Below are 22,709 nucleotides of genomic sequence, written 5' to 3' on the forward strand. Positions count from 1 at the left end.
TTGGCTGAGTAAAAACTATTGTAATAGCCAAGCCTGGGAATTGGCCTAAATTGGCTGCTGTCTTCTTGAAATACAGAGAAGGATTCAATTGTCTTCCTCCCTCCTTCTGAGTTCATGTTGCCTTGTATTTGACATTGTGATCTCATAGAATCCTAACAGCAAGTTAGTAACAGGAGGAAAGACAATTCAGTTTCATCAAATCCAACTGGTACCTGCTTTTTATGCAAATGCTTTCTGCTTCTCCAAAGTGGTAAAAATAGCAAGAAGCTGTATGATGTCTGTGAATGTAAACAAAGAAAAAAAAAAAGGCATTAATGAATAGGGACCTTCAGTTCCTACTGTAAAGTTGCTTCTTAACAAAAGATGATCCAGCTTCACACAATGCTTTCTTTCATATTTTAGTTTCCATGAAGAAATCTTTACATACAGTTTTCTGTATGCCTCTCCAGTGAAGCTGCTTTGTTGTTTTAGTTACTGGACTGTTAGGGTCATGACAATTCAGACATTCGTTTTTAATAAAGTTCAGATATTATTATTTATTAATAAAACATTCCAGAATAAGCTGAAATGACATAAATTGCTACTTTCGTCCTCAGTGAGAAAGACTCATCAGCCCTGAAGTGTTTGTCTTTAACTGTTGGCTGAGTGAATAAGACTTTTAATTCAACACTTCAAGATTTCTCTAACATAGAGAAGACATTGAGAAGAGGACCTCATCTAATTAGATGTTAATATTTAATACAGGCAGGAAAATAACTTGCTTAAATAGGTCATTCTGTGATCCAGTAATTTAATTACCCTTTCCCTGGAGTTCAGGGCTTTTTTTATGTTGAAGGATTCCTGTCTTCATCTCTTCTGATGACATCAGTTCCTGCATGTTGCACGTAGTGCTTTTCTGGGTGCAGTGCCCTCCTTGTGGATGATTGAGGGCCAGAGGAGTAAGTAGAGGTTTTGTAGGTGAGAGAGGAAGAAATCAGGTTTTACTGCTGGTTGTTGCTGACTTGTTGCCTCACTCTGAACAATTTCCCAACCATGCTTGAGTGTATCAGCTGTAAAAGGAGCCGCTCACTGCTTGTCTATAGAACTCAGCCTCTCCAAGGGGAGCAAAGTGCCATAAAATGCACGTGACAGCCTTCCTGCTGAAGGCTTTTGCTGTCTCTTCTCTCTTACTCGAGCTTTCCTGTTGCTGCTGTTTCAGTGCAGAGCATGACTCAGCACTGCTGGTACCACAGACCAGTGGTGCATGTGATGAACCTTGTGTAGCTGTTCCACTTTGTAGCTGGAAAACACAGTGTCAGTAAATGTCTTGCAGATGTTCAGTCAGCCCCGTTAAGCAATGATGAAGTATTCAGACAGTGCCTGATCTTGTCGGAAAATTTCTCAATTCCTCCTTGATACACATAAAACTCTATCTTGCACTGCAGAGTGTTCTTTCATTGGAATTAGTGCACTTGAGGGAAAGAAGTCCCACTGCTTTATGGATAAGAGGTTCTCCCTTACCCTGTGGGAGAACAGGGACTTACTTGTCAGGGAGCGTATTGACCACAGTCCCCATCGGTCTTGCTGTGTACTTCGTTGTAGGGTTAGCAAAGGTTTTGAATGGGTCCTGCTCCTTCTGGCACAGATCATGTGTCTCAGTGGAAGCACTGGGTTTATTTTTCACTGCTGGTAATCTAAAGAAGATACAGAACTTGAACAAAGCACTAATACAGCCATTGGTTAAGTAGTACTAATTCCAAATATCTCGATAGCAAGTGGTGGTATTTGAAGAACTTGGCTGAGCCAAAGAAATATTTCTGTCACTTTCAAAAAAGAATTATAATTCATTTATTGCCCACAGCAGATCAGGTAAATTGCAGTATTGATGAGATGAGCTTGTATTTCCATTTACAAGAATCAAGTCCAATTTGTGCTACTAAAAATGTCTGGATTTTTTGATATAAGTACTTTACTCTTTAAAAGCATGTAGTCTCTCTGGAGCAATTACAGTGCAGTGTAGCCCTCTTCCACAGAAGGTTTTCTGAAACCATCCTTGCAGAATAAACTGAACAATTCCAATTCAAAAGAGATTTTTTTGTGCCCTTGGAGAAGGAAAAGCAAAGTGATAGATAAGAGAGGCTTAATGGCTCGAGTATGAAATGGTCTTATTTTTTCAGTTGAAATCTAATTCAGTAGTTTAAACTGGTTGCAGTGGGCTGATGTTTCCTCACTTTAGTCAGTAGTGGGCCACTTCTCAGATGATGGGATGTTCTGTGAGAAACTAGTTCTCTGGTCTTCTGCCAGGAAAGAAATGGTTCTTAGTAAGGTTTTGGGGTAGGTTATAACTTCCTGCTTTGGGAAATGACCTGGTGGGGAATAAGGAGCACGGGGGAAGATAGGCATGAGTCTGAGAGATAGTCCCAGTGCTTTGTTTTGCAGAGGGCTTGTTCTTCTCAAAATCCATCAGTTTAGGAAAAATAAATAGTGTATTTTTGGCTTAACTAGTATCAAACCTTGGGTACTGCAGCTTACCCCCTCCTGGGTGTCCTAAGCTGTCACAGATGCTTCTACCAGTCAGATAAACTCTTAGGGAGCAAAGCTTCACAGAACTGTATTTTCTGAACAATAGCAGCTTGTCTACCCTCCTGGAGTTCTGTTATTTACTGTTCTTAGTTACCACTAGACTGTGTCTCTTCATCAAATGCAAGGTTCCGTGCTTTCACAATGTTCCCATCCAGGTCACAGTTCCAAAAAAATCACCCCTTCCTCTTGCTGTGGGTTACTTCAGCCAATTTTTTCTCTTCTGGCTGATGCAGAGAATCACTTTTTCAGTCCTCGTGTTTCTGTTTCCCATCCAATTCAGTGTACACTTTCTTATGGTAAAGACTATCTGGGCTAATGTCATTTGAAGCCCAATGGCTTGGCCTAGGAAAAAGGAAATAGGTGCCCTAATAGCATTTTAACTGCTTAAGTTGCATTTGGTACAAGGGTGATATGCTTGGAATATGACTTAGTAATTGTGTAACTTCTGTCATTTATATTTAGTGTGATTGAAATTGAGCAACCTGTTAAATGTCGTTTTAAAACACCAGCTTTTGGAATTGAACTTAAGAATTCAGTTGTCTGATGAGACTGTTCAGCGACACTGCAGTGTAATTTTATCATTTTTGCTTTTGACCTAGTTTGCCAACATCCCTATTATTGTATTTCAGGCTGCTAGTACACCACTTAATCCTCTGAGCTTTCAGTGTGGGTTTGTGAAACTCAGGATTGACCTTCTGCAAGCTTTTTCTCAACTTATTTGTACCTGCAACAGCCTAAAAACAAGTCCACCACCAGCTATTGCCACAACGATTGCTATGACATCGGGAAATGATCTCCAAAGGTGTGGACGCATCTCTAACCAGGCATGTGCTCCCGTTCCGCTCTTGTGCAGTTATGTTTGTGACTCTGGTATGAATTCTGCTTCTCAGCAAACTTGTTTGACAAAAGAAATGAAAAGTAGTTGTGAAGTGGGTTTTTTTGAATAGTGGACCTTGGTTTTCACCTGTAGCTCTGAAAACACCTGCCTGTAGCAGGCTGTGTTTTGAAGCTGAGTGTGCACGTGTGTTTTCTCCTCCAGTGACACACACAGCTTCCAAGGAAATGCATGTGGCAAGTCACTTGGTTCACTCAAACTTGCAGCAAGGCTTTTCACACCTTGATTTGAAACACCTCAGACACTCTGAGTACACCAAGGAAGAATACATGCATATACCTGAGGATCATTCTGCAACTCCTTTTGCTGAGTGTTGGCAACTGCCTTGGTACTGTATGGAACACCAAGAAGGTTTGCTTCTAAATGCACATGGTCTGCCAGAAGCAACCAGTGGGTAGTCCTTGAAAGACATAGCAGTTTGCTTTATCAGTTATTTTTATTTTTATTTTTATTTATTTTTTATTTTTATTTATTGATGGAGGAGGTTGTTGATGGAGTTTTTTTTGTTTGCTTTGTTTTTAACCCAAGGAGGTTTTGTTGGTGTAGGAAAAGTAGCTGTTTAATGCATGGATGAGAGTCTGTCACTTTGGTAATCTTTATCCGAGTGAAGAAGCAAGAACTTAATGAATTTTTCTCAAATATGCCACCTTATTCCTTCAGTGTTGTATGCTACAGTGTAGTGGTTTTCTGGATATGTGGGGTTTTGTTTGTTTTGCTTTGCTTTGTGTTTTTGCCTAGTAACATTGTCTCTGCAGATGAAACACTCCATGGAGGAATTCCGAAACTTGGCTACACGGTACGGAGATCTGTATCAGTCATCTTTTGATGCAGACTCAGCAACTCTAAGGAATGTAGAACTGTATCCTTTTAAAAATCTTACAATTTGTCCACTTCCCTTCTCGTAAAAATCCTCTTTTCTGTGAAGACTGCCATAAAGTCATTTTGAAAGTTAATAACATAAAAATTAGCTGTCATTTGCTTCAAACCTATTTGAAAATAATCATTACCGTACTATTGTTTGGAATTACTTCATAAACAGCACACAAAAATTGGAGCAGCATATAACTTGGTATTTTCACAGTTCTTGCTCTTTGTTTACTAAATTAGTAATGACTGTAGGATTACTTCTCAGATGCAAGGAAGAGTGCCACTAAATACACTACATTTCTTGCTTTAGGTGCCAACTTTGAAAGTCTTTTAACTCCTTAGTGTTGACATCAGACAACAGCAGAGCTGCCTGTTGATTTCACATGCAATAGAAGCTCTGATTTTGGATCCAGAATCTGCAAGGTAGGTTTGATGGTTAACTGCATACTCCTTTTCTGCGTATTAATGAATCCTTGGAGCTTTAAACTTAGGAATTCAAGGAATGCTCAGAAAGTTTCTCAGTAGACCCTTCTAATTATATTCTGGGCAGGCTTGAGGATCTGTTGCTGCTGTGCTGTACCTGGCAGGCTGGGGACTCTCTTTTGAGTTCTGTATTTTATACTGATTTTGCTCTTGACAGCACTATAATAGACTTGTCTTAAATATAGACTTGAACTTTTAATCTCTCCTTTAGCCACTTATTTTAATTTGTGTCATTGTGTGTTAGATCCCATACCTGTTGCTTGCACTTGTAAGTGCATCTTAGCTTCCTTCAAAGTTGTGAAAGTACATGCACTAAACTAGTTCAAATTTTTAATGTGAAGCCATCACCTCTGGCTCTTTTTCTAACAGTGGACTTCAATCCACTAGAAAACAACCTTGAAGTACTGATGAACTGAATCACTGTTTAAAACACCCAGAGTTTAAATGGAGATTAAATGGAAAATACTGTGGATAAAATCTTTTTGTGATTTTATAGCTGGTGATAAAGGTGAACATCCTAAGTGTCTGTAGTACTCGTTATGAATTAAGCATTGCTTAAAGGTGTATTAGTCAAATTTGTATGAAGCTGGGTGTCTAGGAGATGGAATTGTCTTCAAAGCAGGAGATGATAAACTTCCAGATTTAGTCTCAATTCTGACTGGCATTCTTTCTTTGTGTGGTGAGTTTCTCGTAACTGTTATAAACACTGCAGGGTTAAATAAAGGCCAGGGGAAGTAAGTATGCTGAGTCTGTTAGAACTGTCACTGCTTCAAGTGAGAGGGTGGGGACAGAAAGTGGTGGGTGAGTGGTAGTTAAGAAAGATTTAAATATAAAGGGCAAGTGTTACAGTGGAAAAATAGTAAAAAACTTAGAGTAAACAATTTGAAAGACATTTCTTAATGGATTTCAGGTTGTAATGTCTTTTTGGGTCTGTCTGGTAGTGTGCCTTCCAGGTTATGATGAGAAAAGTAAGTTAGACACAATGAAAAGGTTGGGTTTTTTTGTTGTTATTTTTTTTTCAGTTTCCAGGAATATAGCTCAAATGGAACAGCTCATGTTGAAAGTGAATATGAAAGAAGAATGATGTCTGTATTTAATCATGTACTAGAGGAAGTGGAATCCCTCAACAGGAAATATGCTCCTGTGTCTTACTTGGCAAGTAACAGTTTTAAATGTATATTGTATAGAGAAAGGGGGCAAAACCCCATCAACTCCATATATCTGTGCTTGGCAAGAAACTGGGAAGCATTCTCAGTTATTTAACATTACTGACACAAACAGTCTCTACAGAGACACACTTGTTTAAAAACACTTAAAAAACAGTTTTGCTAAAACATCTGTAACCTTACTGGTCTGATTAAAAGTAATCTTTTAAAAATTTCCATGCTAACAGCACAGCAGATGCTGATAAGGTAACTACAAGTACTGTCAGGTGTCTGCCAGACCCCCTCACCACACTCACTGTCAAACCTGGAGCACGTTGTCTTCGTTCACGTTCTTGCTGTGAAGGGATTCTCCCCCTCCCACACAGCAGCCTAGCTTTAGTCCCTGAGCTGGTGGTGGTGAACTGTGCTTTGTGAGCGTAGCATTTCTCTTATCAAAGCAGATCATCAGAGAGCACGAAGTGGAGTGTGCCAGGTGCAAGCAGTGAGCTGATAACGCTCTCCTTTACAGGGCTGGTGGGTTTGTCTCTTCCTGCTAGTGAACATCATAAAGCTGAAGTGCATGTTAGTGGGAACAAGGTAGTTTGTTTGTCATGGCTGGCATTTATTTGCCTGGTTTCTAAATTCAACAGTCTTTACCAGTTCCAAATAGAATAGAGGAATGAGTCATGTAAACCACAGCAAAGGTAAACCTTGTAAACGTAGTTGTGACTGGCTCCACACCAGGGCAGCTTGGGGACTTCAGTGGCACTGCTTGTGTTCATCTGAGCCAGAGGCATGGTGCAGCAGGGAAAAGAAGAGTAGACAAGGCTTAAAACTTAATTACTGCATTGCATTAAGTCATGATAGATGCCAGTGTTGTTTGCTTGGAGGGGAGTTGTTTATTTGAGGGTTTGTGTGTGCTGGTTTTGTGTATGAGTGTTTTAAGCAGATCCTGCTCTGCCGACTCTAACACTAGGACTGGAAAGATTTGTATTTTTCTTTTGCTTGGCCACCTTGTTCTTTCCAGAGCAGAATACCTCCTTCAATAAGGGGCAGAACATAAACAGAGAGGCTGAATGTAGTCACTGTCATCTTAGTGGCTGTAATTCTATGACTGTATTAATATATTTTTGGACTTATAATGGAAATTCCTGCTGTTTCAGTACCTCAAACACATGTCTTTTTCCTGTGTCATGAATGATAATTTTTCTCAATTGTTTTGGCTCTGTTTCTTGCAGCATACAGCTTGTCTGTGCAATGCTGTCATTGCCTTGTTGAAGGTGCCCCTTTCATTTCAAAGGTACTTTTTCCAAAAGCTGCAGTCTACAAGTATTAAGGTATGTACCGCTCAAATATGGCCTCAAATTTCTCTTTACAGAGTCTTTACTTCATGAGAAGCCCTACTGAAGGCACAAAGCTTCAGCATTTTTAATCAAGATACATAACTGCAAATAGCATTTGGGTTAATCTGTTAGGAATAACTTGAATAACATGTATGGATGGTTGTTCAGAGCCACTAGGCTGTGACGTAGGCAAGTGGGATTCAGTTGTTTGATTGCAAAGCCTTAAAGATAAAATGTAGCTGGAATTTTTGTTGATTCTGAGTCTGCAAAGCGAAATAATTCTGGTCCTAGGAAGGCAGCTTTTATAGATTTGTATCATTTTTTTTTTCTTTTCCTTTAAAAAGCAGTATTTACTGCCTTGGAAGAAAATTGTCATATATATCAGCACACTGACTGAGAATAACTATATATGACTATGGTCATGGGTTTTTTTGTTTTAGTCAAGTGCTTCTTTTTTCTGGGAAAAGTGAAAGCCTTAAGTTTTTTAATATTCAATCTTACTGCATTTTGCTTCTTTGTTCAGCTTAATATACCTGTGGCTATTCTGTGGAAGATCTTTTTCCACATCTTTTGAAGAAGTGTAGTGAATGAAACTGATATAAAGATATTATCTGCTATTGCTGATGATGTTTATTAAATAAAATAGTAATGAGTCTCTGATAATGTCTGTGTTTCCATTTGCTGCTTTTCCTACCCACCCTCTCCTTGGAAATTTTTCTATAAGAAGGTGTCCTGTTTCATCCTTGAATTTTGTTTGCTTTTCTGGAGGCTTATAATGACATTTTGCTCTGTTTACTTGTGTTCCAGCTTGCTCTATCCCCGTCTCCAAGGAACCCAGCAGAACCTATAGCAGTACAAAACAACCAGCAATTGGCCCTCAAGGTGGAAGGAGTGGTTCAGCACGGATCTAAACCAGGCCTTTTCCGTAAAATCCAGTCTGTCTGTCTAAATGTCTCTTCAGTGCTGCAGAGCAAATCTGGACAAGACTATAAGGTATGGATGGAATAGAGCCAGGAGGAGTCTTAAGTTTTTTTGCTGTGTTTTTCTTTTCTTTTGTTTGACTCTGGGCAGCAGAATTTTCAGGTTTTCCAGGTTGAGATGAATGTGTGGTTCTGTAATCCTTTCACTCCTGACAGTTGCCATTCAAGCGCTGGCCAGAGCCAAGCATAACGTGTGGAGGGGGATCTGGGATTTTTAAGGCTGCAATATGTCAATACCTTTTTGTAACAGCTCTTCTTCCAAGCAAAGAGGCTTTGTGATGTTCAGAACAAGTCATTAGGAATCAGTTTGAGATGAGGAAAACTCGGCCTAGTTATATATCATACAAAACTCCACAGGGAAAAAAAAACAAACCAGGAGTAGATTATTCTCTACCATATAGTCTCTTGAAATTTTTTATAGTCATTTTAAGGTTCTTTTGTTTGTGGAAATTGTTAGGACAGACTGTCCACATGAAATAGCATCTGAGGAGGCACATATTAAAGTCAACAGTTTTATCAAAGATTGCATGACTGAGATTTAGGTTCTGCTAATGTGATGCTTAGTGAAAGGGCTGTTTTGGTGGGTTTGGGGGTTGGGTTTTTGTTTGTGTTGTTGTTGTTTGGTGTTTTTTTTGAGGGGGAATAGGAGAAAGTCAATGGCTTGTGAAAGAACAGGACTGGGAAGTGTGTAATCTTTGACTCACATTACTTTGTGGAAAAGTAGAACCTCGGGTAGAAGATGACTTGTTAGCTTGTCAAGCTGTCTCAAGCATGCATATGTATTGGTTTAGAAAAATTGAGGACAGATTTTTCCTTTTTTCTCCTCTCTCCTTCAAGTGGAGAGCTGAAAACTTATTTTTGGCAGGCTTATATAAAATGGTGTTTTAACCTTCCATCTGTGTTCTCAGATTCCTATCGACAACATGACCAATGAAATGGAGCAGAGGGTGGAACCGCACAACGACTACTTCAGCACTCAGTTTCTGTTAAACTTTGTGATCCTTGGCACCCACAACATCACTGTGGAGTCCTCTGTGATAGATTCAAATGGTATTGTCTGGAAAACTGGGCCTAAAACAACTATTTTTGTTAAGTCTCTTGAGGACCCGTACTCGCAGCAGGTTCGTCTCCAGCAGCAGCAAGGACAGCCTCCATCCCAGCAGCAGCAGCAGAGAACCGCCTACTCACGGTTTTGATTCCCAGAAGTGACTCCGTCCTGCTCAATTGGTATTGCAGTTTTTCTTGGACATTTTTTTTTTTAATTTTTTTGGAAGACTTTTTATTATAACCTTCTCCTAGAAAGTCTCAGATGCCAATTTGTTGCTTTTTAAATTATCCAGGGTAAATTTGAACTTGATTCAGCCGAGGCAGCTGTTCAAATTTGGAGTTGTGCTCTTACTATAAACTTCTACCTGATCTCTAACTTTGTTTACAAACCTGTTCCAGCAGACTTCATAAACTATGATAGCAGGGGACACTAAGAGCTTGCTGACTGGTACTTTCCATGCTGTTGCTTTTTGAAGCACATAGGTTCTAATGTTAGGCGTACAGGATGTTGGGAAACACTTCACTTTGGCTGGTTATACAGCAATGAGTGTAATACCAAGTGTGTATCTTTTAATGTGAAGGAATGGGCAGGAATAACCATAGATTTTTTTTCTGACATTTTAATAGCAAGTTCCAGTATTTGGCTGGTGTATGTGTGTTGTTACAATTCATCAGCACTACTTAATGCATGCAGCTGAAAGGAAAAAAACTGCAGCTCACTTGTGATACCCAGTCCTGCAGAGGGAGGAGACTGCTTGAGGGGCTGCTGTCTGGGGAGTCTTGCAAGAGGCAGAGTTTTACAGGTGGGAATAATCACTGTCTCTCAGATGATATAGAAAATATTACCATGTTGTTTTTAAATTTTCATGCATCTGTATTTCTGAAGCCTTTCATTTTGTTGGGGGTTTTTTTATTTGCTCTTTTAAGAGGGAAATTTAAATGAATGACAACTTGCAAGTTAACAGCTTTGTTCCTTAAAAGGAGTCTTCTATACCAAAGGCTTTGTAATGTTGTGTAGTCTTTGACCAGCTTTCTAATCTTAATTGTTAATTTTACAAGATAACTTGAAATAGAATTTTGCCAATACTAGAAATCGATCCAGAATAATTTTGGAAATACACTGCTTCATACATAATTTTCATGCTTCCTTTGTGATATAAAAGGCTGAACTCTGTGTCCAGACTTTCAGGCAGTAGACCACATAACATGACCTTCACCTTCTCTTCATAAAAAGTCTCTGCTTATCACTCTGCAGGAAAGTAGGACCCACTTGAGTGAGGAGGAGGAAGGATGGCTCTTACAGACTTCAGCTTGTAAATGGCTTAATCCCTCTCGCTGGAGCAAAAATTTTTATTGTTATTTTCTCAGCAAATTCCCATGATACTGTCATTTCTTCAAGGTGATTTCACTGTGGAGCCGACTGGAGCTTACAGATTTTGCTTGCTTCAAGTGCAGAGAATATGATAATGAATTGCTGTAAGCCGAGGCTTCCTTTGCATAGCAGGATGAAGAATTTTTTTCTGTGTTACTCATAGTAGTTCCTTTTGGCTTGAGACTCTCTAAAAAAAATAAAAATTGAAGTGATGATGCTAGATGTCATAATATCTTAGTCAGGCTGTAATCCTAACTAGAAAAGATAATTGGGATGAAAGGTTGAAACAGAAGACACAAAAGTGGGGAGAAGTTGAGCAGCATACTCCTTATATGATTTTGTTTTTGAACAGGAGACACAAAGTGCCACTGCCTTTCAAGCTGACTGAGGAAATTGGTGGTTTCTGTCCCACTTTTGTGGTTCCATGCCTACAGCTTTGTGTGTGTGTTTATACATACAGCTGTGTGCACACATGCATATATGTACCTGTAGCTACATCTAGTTAAATGGTCCAGAAAGAGGTGATTGACCTGGTGTTATGTATGTTCTCTGTCAGATTGAAGATCTGAACTCCTTGTGGTCAGCTGGGTTTTTTCATTAAAGCCATAGATCAGTGTCTTTACCACAAAACCCTCTGTATTTTAATGCAAAAAAAAAAAAAAAAGGAGGACTAAGAGGTCAAACAGTTCCTTTTATCCTGCATAATGAATGTGTGTTTCTTTCTCTGTTATTGACCAATATGTTGGTGGAAATCTTTGATGGTGCCATTCCAAAACAACTCAGAAATTACAAGACACTGTTCTACACTGGGGAACAAACTTTCCTCGTAAGTCATGTGATGTTCCCAGTGCATAGATAAACTTATGAGAAGCCTAGCAGGAACAAGCCCAGACTCATCCAGGGAAAACCCTGCTCTGGCCTGAAGCTTAACTGTCTGTGAGCTGGTAAGATTAACCCTAGTACAGCTGAAAAAAGTGTTCCTTCTTTAAACAAGTCTGCTCACCTGATCTGAGAGGCCTCTAGAACTCCAAGAACTTGTATCAGTTTTAAAGCCAAGCAAATAATAATTGAAGCCTGAGAATGTGGATGTTATGTATGGGAGATTGCAGGGGGAGGAAAATTGCAATTACTACTTGTTGGAAATTAGCTCGTATAGGAAGTTGGGTTGCTGTGCAAATACCTGTATTTCTAACAAACTCTGAAGGATTTCTCATGCTGGCTCATTTGCAGGTTAATTATATGTGTGTGCTGATCAGGAAAGGCCCTGGACCTTTAGTAAATTGTCCTTTTATGTAAGCACAGTGTTTTATGTTTTGTTAGATTTGTAGTGAGGTTATTCTTGGGGGTGTGTTTTGTTTGTTTTCTAACATGGTGTATTTTTATTCCTAATACACTGGGAAATACACTTGTCAATTCAACAGAAACCACATGTTCCATGGCAGACAATTGCTCAAAATACCTAAAGAGAAGTGAGGAAGGATTAAAGCAATATGTAGAAAGCTGCTGTTGGAGCTATCAGCAGTGAATGTGATCCTTGACTATTAGTGGAAGCAGGGAGGTTATTCTTGCTTGATTCCTTCGTTCTGTTTCTGGTGCCTGTACTTGAAGATGTGCAACAAAGAATTTGGAAAGCACTTCTGACATATGGACCCAACTTAAATCTCCTTAGTGCTTCTCAGTAAACAAAGCAGTAACTTGATTACTATGCATAGCTGCACACTGATAATGGAAGACAATTCAGATCTGTTTCACTTACTGGCAGAAGAAAGAAAATATTCAGTGGCTAGACATTGGTCCTGAGACAGCTGCTAAGAATTCAAACAACAGAAGGGCTTATGCAGACAGCTACGTCATGATCTGTTCCTAATCACTGAGATACGCTTTCATCTAGCTGGGATAAATTGTTGGGCTGAGCAGGAGGAGAGATGATTGAATGAAGATGACTGGAGGTGCTGGTAATATGTGCAGTTCAGCGTTAAGACAATAGTTTGTGGTGCTTAGGCTCTGTAATGTGACCTGGCTTCTCCTCAGATGGTGGAGGATGGTGTAGCCAGTTACTCTCGGAAGTACTTGCTGCTCACATTCCTGTGAACATGTGCTCAGGCATGCCAGAAAGTGTCATTTCTAGATTCCTGGCTGATCCCTTGCTCCAGGCAATGTGGAACTGGATGCAAGGCAGGGAAGGAATGTCCGCTGTCAGATTCTACCTTCCCCTGGAATTTAGAGTGTAATCTCCTGCTAAGGTCATTCAAGTGTATTTCAAAAATGATTCCCAAAGTTGCACTCATCGTGGGTATTCATGGAATCTTAGACTTCCTTTCCTATTTTTGTTTCCTTGGATATGCCCTCATCTTACCCAAGGACTGATATGCCTGAATATAGCTGAAGTTTTTGTATTTTATAGGGGATATATTTTGACTTAAATCCTGTGAAACTGTACTGGAATTGCACAGGTCTAGAAGCAAGTTTAATGGTTCTTTAAACAGGTGCATAAACTTTTAAGAATTATTTATTTAGTGATACCACAACTTTAGTTTAAAACCCCACCAACCTACTGAAAGAATTGATAGGATTTGAATGAATTATATTGCTTTCCTAAAATATCTTCTGAGTGATATTCAGTGCGTGTGTGTATGCATACAGAGAAAGAGAGATCTCATACAACACAGTATGGAGGCATCTTGCCTTCGAATTGGCTTCATTTCTTTTCTGGTTGTTGTCTTTCTGTTTGCCTAAAGTACTTGCTGTGTCCTTGGTCAGCATATTTACACACACGTCCTTTGAGTTCCTAACAGCATCTTCCCTGAACAATCTGTTCCCTTTGTGGCAGTGCAGGTGTACTCAGGTGTCTGCACTGTGCAAACCAAGATGGCAGGGGGGAAAAAATAGAGGGGGGGGGGGGGGAACTTAGGAGCCCTGCCAGCTCTCAAAGCAGTTCTGAGTTGTGTAAAGCCCAAGAACTGGTAGCTCTCTCTGCTTGACTGCTGCAGCTCTGTGTCCAGCACTATGGGGGCTGCTCTTGCTTCACAAACATAGGTGCCTCCAAGGACACAACCTGGGATGCTGAGCAAAAGCAGACTTACCCAGAACCTTGACATTTTCACCTCCAAAGCAGAGAGAGTGATTGAGACAAAAACACTTCTTGAAATCAAAGGAAAATTGAATGCTACACTGCTTTTTTAACAAGGCATATTATGCAGTGTTGCAGTTGCCCTCTCCCCCTCTGAATTTTTAAGCCAGGTGCTGTTTTGTGTTACCAGGAAACAAGCCTATCTTAGCGACCCCTGATAGTTCCTGAGTTGTTTGTACTCCAAGGAACATCTCTCTGACAAACAGCAGCTGCTCAAACTCACTACTGAAGTTACAGATTACTGCATTTCAGTGAGCAGTCATCCCAGGTCTGCACTTCAGAAAGTTGCTCTACTCTGCTGATTGTCAGCTGAGAAATAGGAAGCTTTTTTTTTTTTGTGTGTGTGTTCTTATTTGCATTTAGGATAAAGTCTTTACCTCTTGCTTGCCCACCTCCAAGTGATGGTATCAAAATTAAGGGCAGCTTGGTCGTATGTTAATAAAATTTGCACTTAGCCTCAGCCTCCTGATCCAAGGATCTTAGATAAGGTAAGAGCAGTGTTCAGTGAATTTTAAGAGAAATTCTGAGGTTAGAAAGAGCCTGTAACAATGCCTTAAACACTTTAGTCTGCTGGACACCTAACTATAGTAAAAAGCTGATTTTTCTTCTTGTCAGTGCTGAACCAGTGACTCAGTAGAGCAGTCAAGGAGATACTGAAGCTCTTTTATTGTATAGATATAAAACTTAGGCCATAGCCACTTCACAGACGTAAAAGTAATCCTTTTTTTTCCCCTATAGACAAGGAGTGTTACATTTACATTCCCTCAGATATGAGTGTGGAGTTCTCCAGAAGTCTCTTAAAACTGTGATTAATAAAAGCAATTGTTTGGAAGGTTTTTTAAATGGGTATCAATGGTGACTACAAAGCTTGAAAGAAGATAGCATAAAATAAGAGACTTGTGTGGGTTGGCTGATTTAAAATACCTTTGCTCAACAGTTTAAGTATGTGACTTGCTGGCAATCCATTTTATGGAGCCCTTCCTTGCTTCCTAGAAGCTCTAAATTTAGGAATGCAGTTAATGTGAAATTAAGAGCTGTCCGTGCTTAACACACAGCTAAGTACGGAGAAAATCCAAGGAGTAGCAGTTGAGCTGGAAGAGACTGGGATAAATATAAACTGAGTGTGATGTGGATGGGTGGACTCTGCCAAACATGGTGGGGGAATCTTCAGGGTACAGTTTCATGCTTCACTTGACACCGTCTAGGTGTGTGGCAGTGCTGAAAAGGGACTCTCTTATGCTTATTCCTGACTCCAGCGTTGCTCTTTGGATCAGATCATGAGTTTATCCACTTAAAACAGTTCCATTTGGCTAGGGTGTTTTTTCAGCTGGTTTGTGCTGTCTGGCTGTACAGCGACTTAGTCAATGCAGGCAGTACAAGAAAGGTGCTGGGGAAGATGTGTGGTGTATCCTGGAAGTAATAGTGAGCTGTTGGACTGGCTGACTGTGCACCTGCAGTGTATTTCTGTATTTAACAGGAGTCTGGAGGAAACAATGTGTTCATGTCCATCTGAACTGTGGCTTTTCTGCATGGGCAGCAGGAGTGGGCAGAGAGCACTGCAGTCATTCCCAGCCAGCTGCCCAGCCTTCCCGGCTGCTCTGAGTCACCCCCACGAGTGAGTGAGGCAACAGGAGGGAAGGAAGGCCCTTTGGAGCAGTGGCTGGGGCCAAGCCTGTGTGAGTGTCAGTCTCTGCTCTGGAGCAGTTGAGGTGTGCTTGAATATGTCCAGATTTGCCAGCAATGCGTGTGGGCAGCAGCTCACAGTGGTGAGTGATGAGGGCTTCTGACTCGCCTTTTTTCACCAAGTCCCAAGGTGTGCAGAGGTCAAGGTTTCATGTATTGCAGTTTGTACCAGTGTTATTCCTACATGAATACTCAAAAGTTCTGGCTAAAGCTAGGCTTTTATCCCTTAGCCTGAAATCCACTGGCACTAGTTTCATATTTGCAGAAATTGGTCTGTGCAAATGACAGTGTCCAGACTAGATCGTTGAGTGAAGTGGATGGAGACCCCCTCAGAGCTGGTCACCCACTTCAGACACAGAGGAAATTTCAGGAGTTGTAATAATTGACAAAAAATGTATGACTTCTTCAGAAGGTCTTTCCCTCATTCCACGAGGGAGAAACAAAAGCAATTTTAACTAATTAGGCTAATTATTGCTGCTCATCAGTGAAGCTGACACATGTAAGCAGTGAGCTGGTCCTTCCTCCAATGTACAAACTCTAATAGTTTATTTCCTTTATGTCTGTCTGTCACCAGTAGTGAATTGATGTGCATTTTCACCCTTGCAGAGGAAAAGGTTTGCCTGACAGCCTTCTGTGCCATGTGAGAGAGATGCAGGAGCTTTCCTTGTTTCTCCTGTTGTAAGGGTTTAAATTTTAATGTGGACAAAGTCTTTGTTAGTTGGGTAGGAATTTCTGAGAGTGCATCTGGGTAGTGCAAGCCACATCACAGATCCACTACAGAGATTTGTATTTCTGTTAGCCTATGTAAATTCGGTCAAGAACAAATATATACACTGATTTTCATTTTTGGGGGAGTGGGTCAGTAGAGATGAACCAGAAGAATAGCTTGAAGGCTTTAGGTTTAGTTGTAGTTCTGGTATTTTAGCCTGACCCTAAAAAAAGCACCCAATTGTGCTGGCTTTCCTATTTAAAACAAAACCAAACCAGATAACAACAACAAACCCCTAATTCTTTGTTTTGCTGTTCAGAGCTTTAAGAAATCACTATGGTCATACAAAATACTGTTCTGTTTTGTGGAGGGACATTTTTTCTTCTTGTGTAGGAAAAGGGAGGATACAACCCATGACTCTTAACTGTGCTGCAATGCCTCCAGTAGTTCAACTTGGCAAGATAACAAAACCAGTGCAGAACTTAAAAGGTAATTAATGCATTTGAGAAAAAATATTTTTAAATGCCATGCTGATGAATCAGTTTGTTGGATTTTTTTTATTAAACCTTTTTTCAACAAAAACCAGTATTGCAGATCAGGTACTCATGTTCAGGTCTGCCCTTTAGGGATGTGAGTGTACTAAATAGCAGATGGGAATGTTGATGATTCACTGAATATGTGTAAACACTACCTCACCAGAAAGCTTACCAAGAGGGATATGGAACTTGAAATTTGTTTTCAATGAGGCCTGCTCTGTAGTACAAATACAGTGAGTTCTTGCTGTGAGAAGACAGATGGGAAAGCCCTCTGTGATGCCTGTCTAATCACCTGAGATGTGCCTTTCTGCTGCTCTTTGTGCTTTCTGGGCACTGCCCTTCCAGTCATGGCTAATAACAGCACTTAGAGGCTGTTCTGGTTTCAGGCATCTACTGCCAAGTCAGCCCCTGTTTACCTGTGATGTGGTTTTTCTGATTCATGAGTTCTCACCTGTGTGTGACCACTTATCTCCTCCTGGCAGAGATGAAAATATTCTTTGCTATGAAAAACTGCTGGGAGCTTGACATCCTCTTCCTGTAAATCTTTGACCACTTCCAGCAGCTTCAAGGCAGCCCAGGGAGAAGTTGGCATTGACCACTTCAAGTACTCTGCTGTGCAATCTGAATAAATTTGAAAAATGCCACTTTTAATCTCTTGAGCTTTTACTTTCAGCTGCTTCTCTCCAATGATGACAGCCATAAATCATGCTTAGCATAATCTCATTCCTCATTTTTATTTTTAGTAATTGACTCCAGGAAGCGTGGCTTAAAAAAAATAAGTTTAAAAAGAGCCAAATGCTCAGTAAAATCTGTCCTTCCAAAAAAAAAAATCTGTCCTTCCACCAGGATTGTTAGACAATTCAGTTAGTTTTGGTTTGACCTTCAAATGCCCAGTCTTGCTGGGCTGTGCCTGATACTTGGCCATTCAAGGAGTAAACGATAAGCAGCACAGGAACTTGAAAGAAGTTTTACAAGCCAAGTGTCTTCCACTCCATCCTGTGGGTGGGACTTGGGTAGCACTTGCGTGACCTGCAGTTGATAAAAGTTGATGGCAAGTTAGTAATTTAAAAATTTATCACTGTAATTATCATCTTGTTTGTTTCCTCATCTCCACCCTTTCGAAGAGATAAAAAACCCCAGCATCCTCTGGTTGTGCTCACAGAAATGATTACAAGTAATAAATTTATTTAGTACACTAGAGTATAGAAATACTGAGATCACTGTGAAGAAAAACACAACTCCCTTTGTCCTTTATCTTTACTTCAGGAAGACTTTGACCAGTGTTTTAAAGAAGCTGTGGAGCCTGGGTTAGTCACAGCAGTTCAGCTGTTTGAGCAGTGATTCATTTGTACCCATTCTTAGTTCTAGCTGTGGTGTTGGTAATGAAAAACTGACAGCTGAAATTAGAGGACTGAGGTGGAAAGGACTTTGTCCAGCAAGAGAGCATCAATCTACAGCTGTTCTTCCTGAGATACAATTTGTTCACCAGTGATTTGATTACTCAACAGTCTACATGGATTCACAAGCCATTCACAGGAATTGAATTTCTAAACAAAATGTAGACAAAAGTTTCCTTTAATGTAGGACAAATCCCCCTAACGCTGTAGTAGGGTTGACACTGGGCACAGGATGTCTGCCATAGTTCTGTGTTGGACTGCTGTTAAAATGAGGTGCATAATTCATGCTCAGCACAGGCAGTTGAGACCATGACTCATTTGTGCCTCACTAAAATATTAAACTTCCAGGCCACTTCAATTACAAGCCTGGCAAGACATACAACCTGATACAGTAAAATATTTATCTGTGTTATCCAGGCAATGGCAAAAGAATCCAGTTGTGACAAAGAATGGTACTTGTGATTAATTATTTAATTAGTTTCTTTAATCATTTTGGCTACCTAGGAGTAGAAGGAGCTGCAGTTGCATGGGCATTCCACTTACTAAAGTATTTTGGAGATGCATGAAAGCTTTGTATCTTCAGGAATGTAAGCTTTTAAAGTATTTGTGCATATGTAAGCAACTGTTACTCTGAAGGAGGGTGGAAGATAAGAGAAACTGGACAAACTTACACTTCTATAATAGCGAAGATTAAAGATGAGTTCTTAAAGAGAATCTGAAAAAGAGCTCGAGGTATCTGAGTTTTGAGGAGGGGGAAATACAGTGCCTTTAATAAATGCACTCAAATAGCACATGTTAAGTAATGAAGCTCTGCTGATTAAGGACTAATTTAAATGTTCTCAATGATTAGGTCTAATGTAACAGAATTAGTGCTTCTGAACTGCTAAAACAGGAACGTTGTCCATGAGCATTCTTTTTCCTCTAGCTGGAAACAATAGCTAGATTTTACATGCATTGTATCATAGATCCAAAATTCAATTTTTTTGTGTTTAAATAGGCAGCCCTGTTGAGGTCTGTTTGCAGACAACAGATGTACTTAGCAGTGGACTTTGCCTGGAACTGAATGCATGCAAATGGCTCCACATGTGAAACTGTAGAATGCACTGAAAAATCTGAGTATTCCAGCTCATGTTTCCCTGCATAATGAAGTCACTGACTAGGATGATCAGATTATAAAAAGTCATCTTTGATGTTTATATAATACCTAGGTTCAGCTGAACTGTTTTTAATCAGGAATTCATATTGTTTATCTTGTATGTTCATTTATATCCTTTCATCATGCATTTGCATACATTGTGCTGACCTTTTGTGGAAACCCTGCAGGATTTTTATAACAGTTCAGCTGAAATTCGATGTGAACTTGACCAGCTGTTACAGGCTGGGTAGGATCTCAGCAACACAGCTCACAGGGTGAAGAGCTTCTGTGAACAAGGGTACAGAGAGTTTTTCTCTGGTACTCAATGCTTTTCTACTGGAACAGAATGTTAATCCATTTATTTTGTAAGGATATTTAATGTTCATCTGTTTTTAAAGATGGTGACCAGAGACTGCGGGGTTTTGGCAGCTGCTGATCTCTGAGCTGCAGCATTGCAAGACTCAGGTTGCAAGTCGATGTTTTTATCTTTTTGTTTTGATCATAAAGTCAAGTAGTGGTGTTTTCTAAGGCCTCTGGCAAATAGAGGTGAAGAATGACTGCTCCTGGGTGTGTTGGTTACAGCAGTGATTTGCAAGTCTTCCTGACTTTATGCAATGGTTTAGACTTCTCCAGGGTGTATTACGTAGTGTATTTGAGCAATCTTGATCAACTTTTTTCCCTGCAATCTATTACCTTCATTCTACAAATTAACAAGTGGAATTCTACTCAGTTGTGTCTTCATTCAGCTGCCAACTTGCACTTTTTCATCCATCTCCTTGAGACGTAATTTGTAGTTTCTAACAGGCCATCCTGCACAGCAGTGCTTGCACGCAGTCCTTCCAAATATACCTAGTGATTCTGTAATTCCCTGAAGTTACCTTTGCAAAAGTTGTGATGCTTATGAGTTTCTGTCAGAGAGGAGGAGGAGCAGAATGAGGTGGGAAAAGCTGTGCATGTGTGTGGTGGGCAGCAGTACAGATCAGCCTCGCAGCTTGACAGTCAGCGGCTGCCTCTGCCTGACCGTGCGTGTTAGGGCTGCTCCCTTCCTTGCTCACCTTTCACAGGGAAAATTTAGTGGCCAGGAGCAAGTGTGAAGGCACCTGGCAGCATAATGAATGGCAGAGATTCCTCAGCTGGAATGTGAGCCTTTCTGCTGTGGATTTGGACAGGTGTAATTTATGTTTGCTTGCAGTCCTAGATCCTGTTGCTGCCATCTTGGAGAGCGGAGCCCAGGGAATGTTTTTGTACATTCATCTAACGACTGATGTTGGTTTAGGTTTGGGGTTGGTTGGCTGGGGGTGTTGTTTGTTTGTTTTTTAATGTGTACCACATCCCTAGGGGAGGGATGATCAATATTCAAGGAATGTAACAACTCCTATACTACCTCCACTTGGAGACAGAAGTTACCACAATAAGAGCATGTGTTGTAGGGAGTGGAATGTGCAATATAATTTACATACTCCAAATTACCGGCCTCCACCCCAACCTGAGACAGCAATAGCTGCTGTGGAACTAGAAGGTGTCAAGCCTCTGCTTCCATTCCTCCCTGCCATCAGGAAAAGAAAGAGTTTATCACTGGGCATGGTAGATACTCCTGGAGATGCTCATGTCTGAGACACTGCCCTGGCCACGGCTGCTCCCTGCTAGGTTGTCAGCTGGTAATCTCAGGCACCAAGATAGGCTGGAATTCAAGGACCACCCCATAGTATGTCCTGTTTCTTCACCAGTCAAGCTTGAGACCCCTTATTAACAAGCTGTAACAAATGCAACATAATTTGTTCTTCAACTGTTGTTTATTTTTGTGTTCATCTTTGGTGGCGTTGCCTTGGTAAGCGTCTAACTCAGTCATCACTGAGTACTAACAATGGAAAAGAGGATGCAAGGCTGGGTTTGGGAGGCAATATTCCCTGGAATACACAAGTACAGAGAAGAGAACATTAAGTAGTGGGTTAAATACTCAAGCCTACGCTCTGCTGTATCTAGCTATTCCTCCAGCATATTACTGCTTTGATCCATACTTACAGTTTGCCAGTCAAGACACATTTTATGACAAGATAACATTTTACTTACTTTTTTCCCATTCTTGCTCTGACTGGCACTTTCTGCTTCTCTGTAAATGTTTGGCCTAAAAGGTTTGAATTAATGTCTTCTCTTTAGACAGATGCTGCCATTTAGAAGTGTTATCTGAAAGGCATGCAATTAATTCTTGACCTCAATTAAGTCAGTACAAAGTTCTCACAGCTGAGTGTGATAAGCAGTTATGGTTCTATGATACTGAATTTGCTGTGATGTACCATTCAGCATTAACACAAGGCACATCTTGTTTGATAATTTTTCAGAATCTCAACACATCAGCTTGTTGTCTTCTCCTTCCTCCCCCCCTCCAAATCTAATTATAGTGGCTTCCACTGCTGTCTGTCAGTCTTGACAGCTTTAAGTGGAAGCAAGTGGAAAGATCTGAGTTCTACCACTAACCAGACTTTATTTATCAATCTCAAAATGACATTTAATACAATTTTTCAACCTTAAAGCTGGGGATGGATCCCCACCTGAACAACATGGTGGATGGTGGGTGTCCTGCTCAGAGCCTACAATTTCCACTGGAAACCTCGGGGCTGTAGAGCAGGGAGGTGAAAGCTGGGACCTTAGAGAAACTTGCATTTGAGACAGTGTGAGATGAGGCATAAAGCACTGGTAGGTGCTCCAGCCTGAGCCACGTGGGATTGACAAGGGGGTGTACAGATTCAGAGGAGCTCAGTGAAACTGGGACTACTGATATTTCTATATGGAGAAAAAGAGAGAAGAGTGGAGCAGATGGTTGAAAGGGTTTTTATCTTCTACTTGCATCACTTCTGTTTAATAAAAGGAGTTTCTGTTGTGTTTTTACTTTCTTTAATAACTTTTCTTTCTAAATACATAGTAGATTAATAAATCTAAGCAAAAATAGCATTACAGTTACATCTGTAACTATGAAACTATATCTATAATTTTGAAACCTTACTTTTGTTTCCTTCTGCCTTTTTGTTATGAGACCGAGGCTGAACAAATCAAACTATGTAATCCCTTGTGGTCTGGCTGGATTCATCCATGCCATTAGGATTGCTTTTCTTAGCCACAGTTAACAATGGTGCAATGGATTTTATAACATTTTATTAAGTTGAAATGCATCAGTAGCACTAATGAGAAACAATTGTGGTATTTTAGGAAGAACAATTTCCAGCTCTTACTGCACATGCCAACCTATGGAGCTTTTGGGCAACACTTGACTGTGTGGCATTAAAATAGGCAGTAATTCTCCCTTACAAACACGTTTGTGCTGTGGCACAGACTTAAGCAAACTGGTCTTGGATGTCTGTGGTAAAAAATATATAACAGCATTACTACCATCTAGATTAAAATTCCTCTTTGACTGTTGCCTAAGTCTG

At 40.3% G+C, this 22,709-nt stretch overlaps 1 protein-coding gene across 1 annotated transcript in view; it reads left to right on the forward strand.

Annotated features, from left to right (window-relative positions):
• Positions 1 to 22,170, forward strand: part of INTS7 (integrator complex subunit 7) — a 36,670-nt gene extending 14,500 nt beyond the window's left edge. The window contains exons 14-20 of the mRNA XM_042051451.1: positions 3,192 to 3,386; positions 4,213 to 4,316; positions 4,679 to 4,747; positions 5,830 to 5,962; positions 7,191 to 7,289; positions 8,103 to 8,288; positions 9,184 to 22,170. Coding sequence (XP_041907385.1) covers positions 3,192 to 3,386; positions 4,213 to 4,316; positions 4,679 to 4,747; positions 5,830 to 5,962; positions 7,191 to 7,289; positions 8,103 to 8,288; positions 9,184 to 9,471 — 1,074 coding nt within the window. The 3' untranslated portion in view covers positions 9,472 to 22,170. The remainder of the gene's footprint in view (positions 1 to 3,191; positions 3,387 to 4,212; positions 4,317 to 4,678; positions 4,748 to 5,829; positions 5,963 to 7,190; positions 7,290 to 8,102; positions 8,289 to 9,183) is intronic.
• Positions 22,171 to 22,709: the final 539 nt, after the last annotated feature.

The sequence above is a fragment of the Corvus kubaryi genome, unplaced genomic scaffold (assembly GCF_017639235.1).
Source record: "Corvus kubaryi isolate FWS band 111438036 unplaced genomic scaffold, C.kubaryi_AGA036_p1.0 76, whole genome shotgun sequence".
Taxonomy (NCBI): domain Eukaryota; kingdom Metazoa; phylum Chordata; class Aves; order Passeriformes; family Corvidae; genus Corvus; species Corvus kubaryi.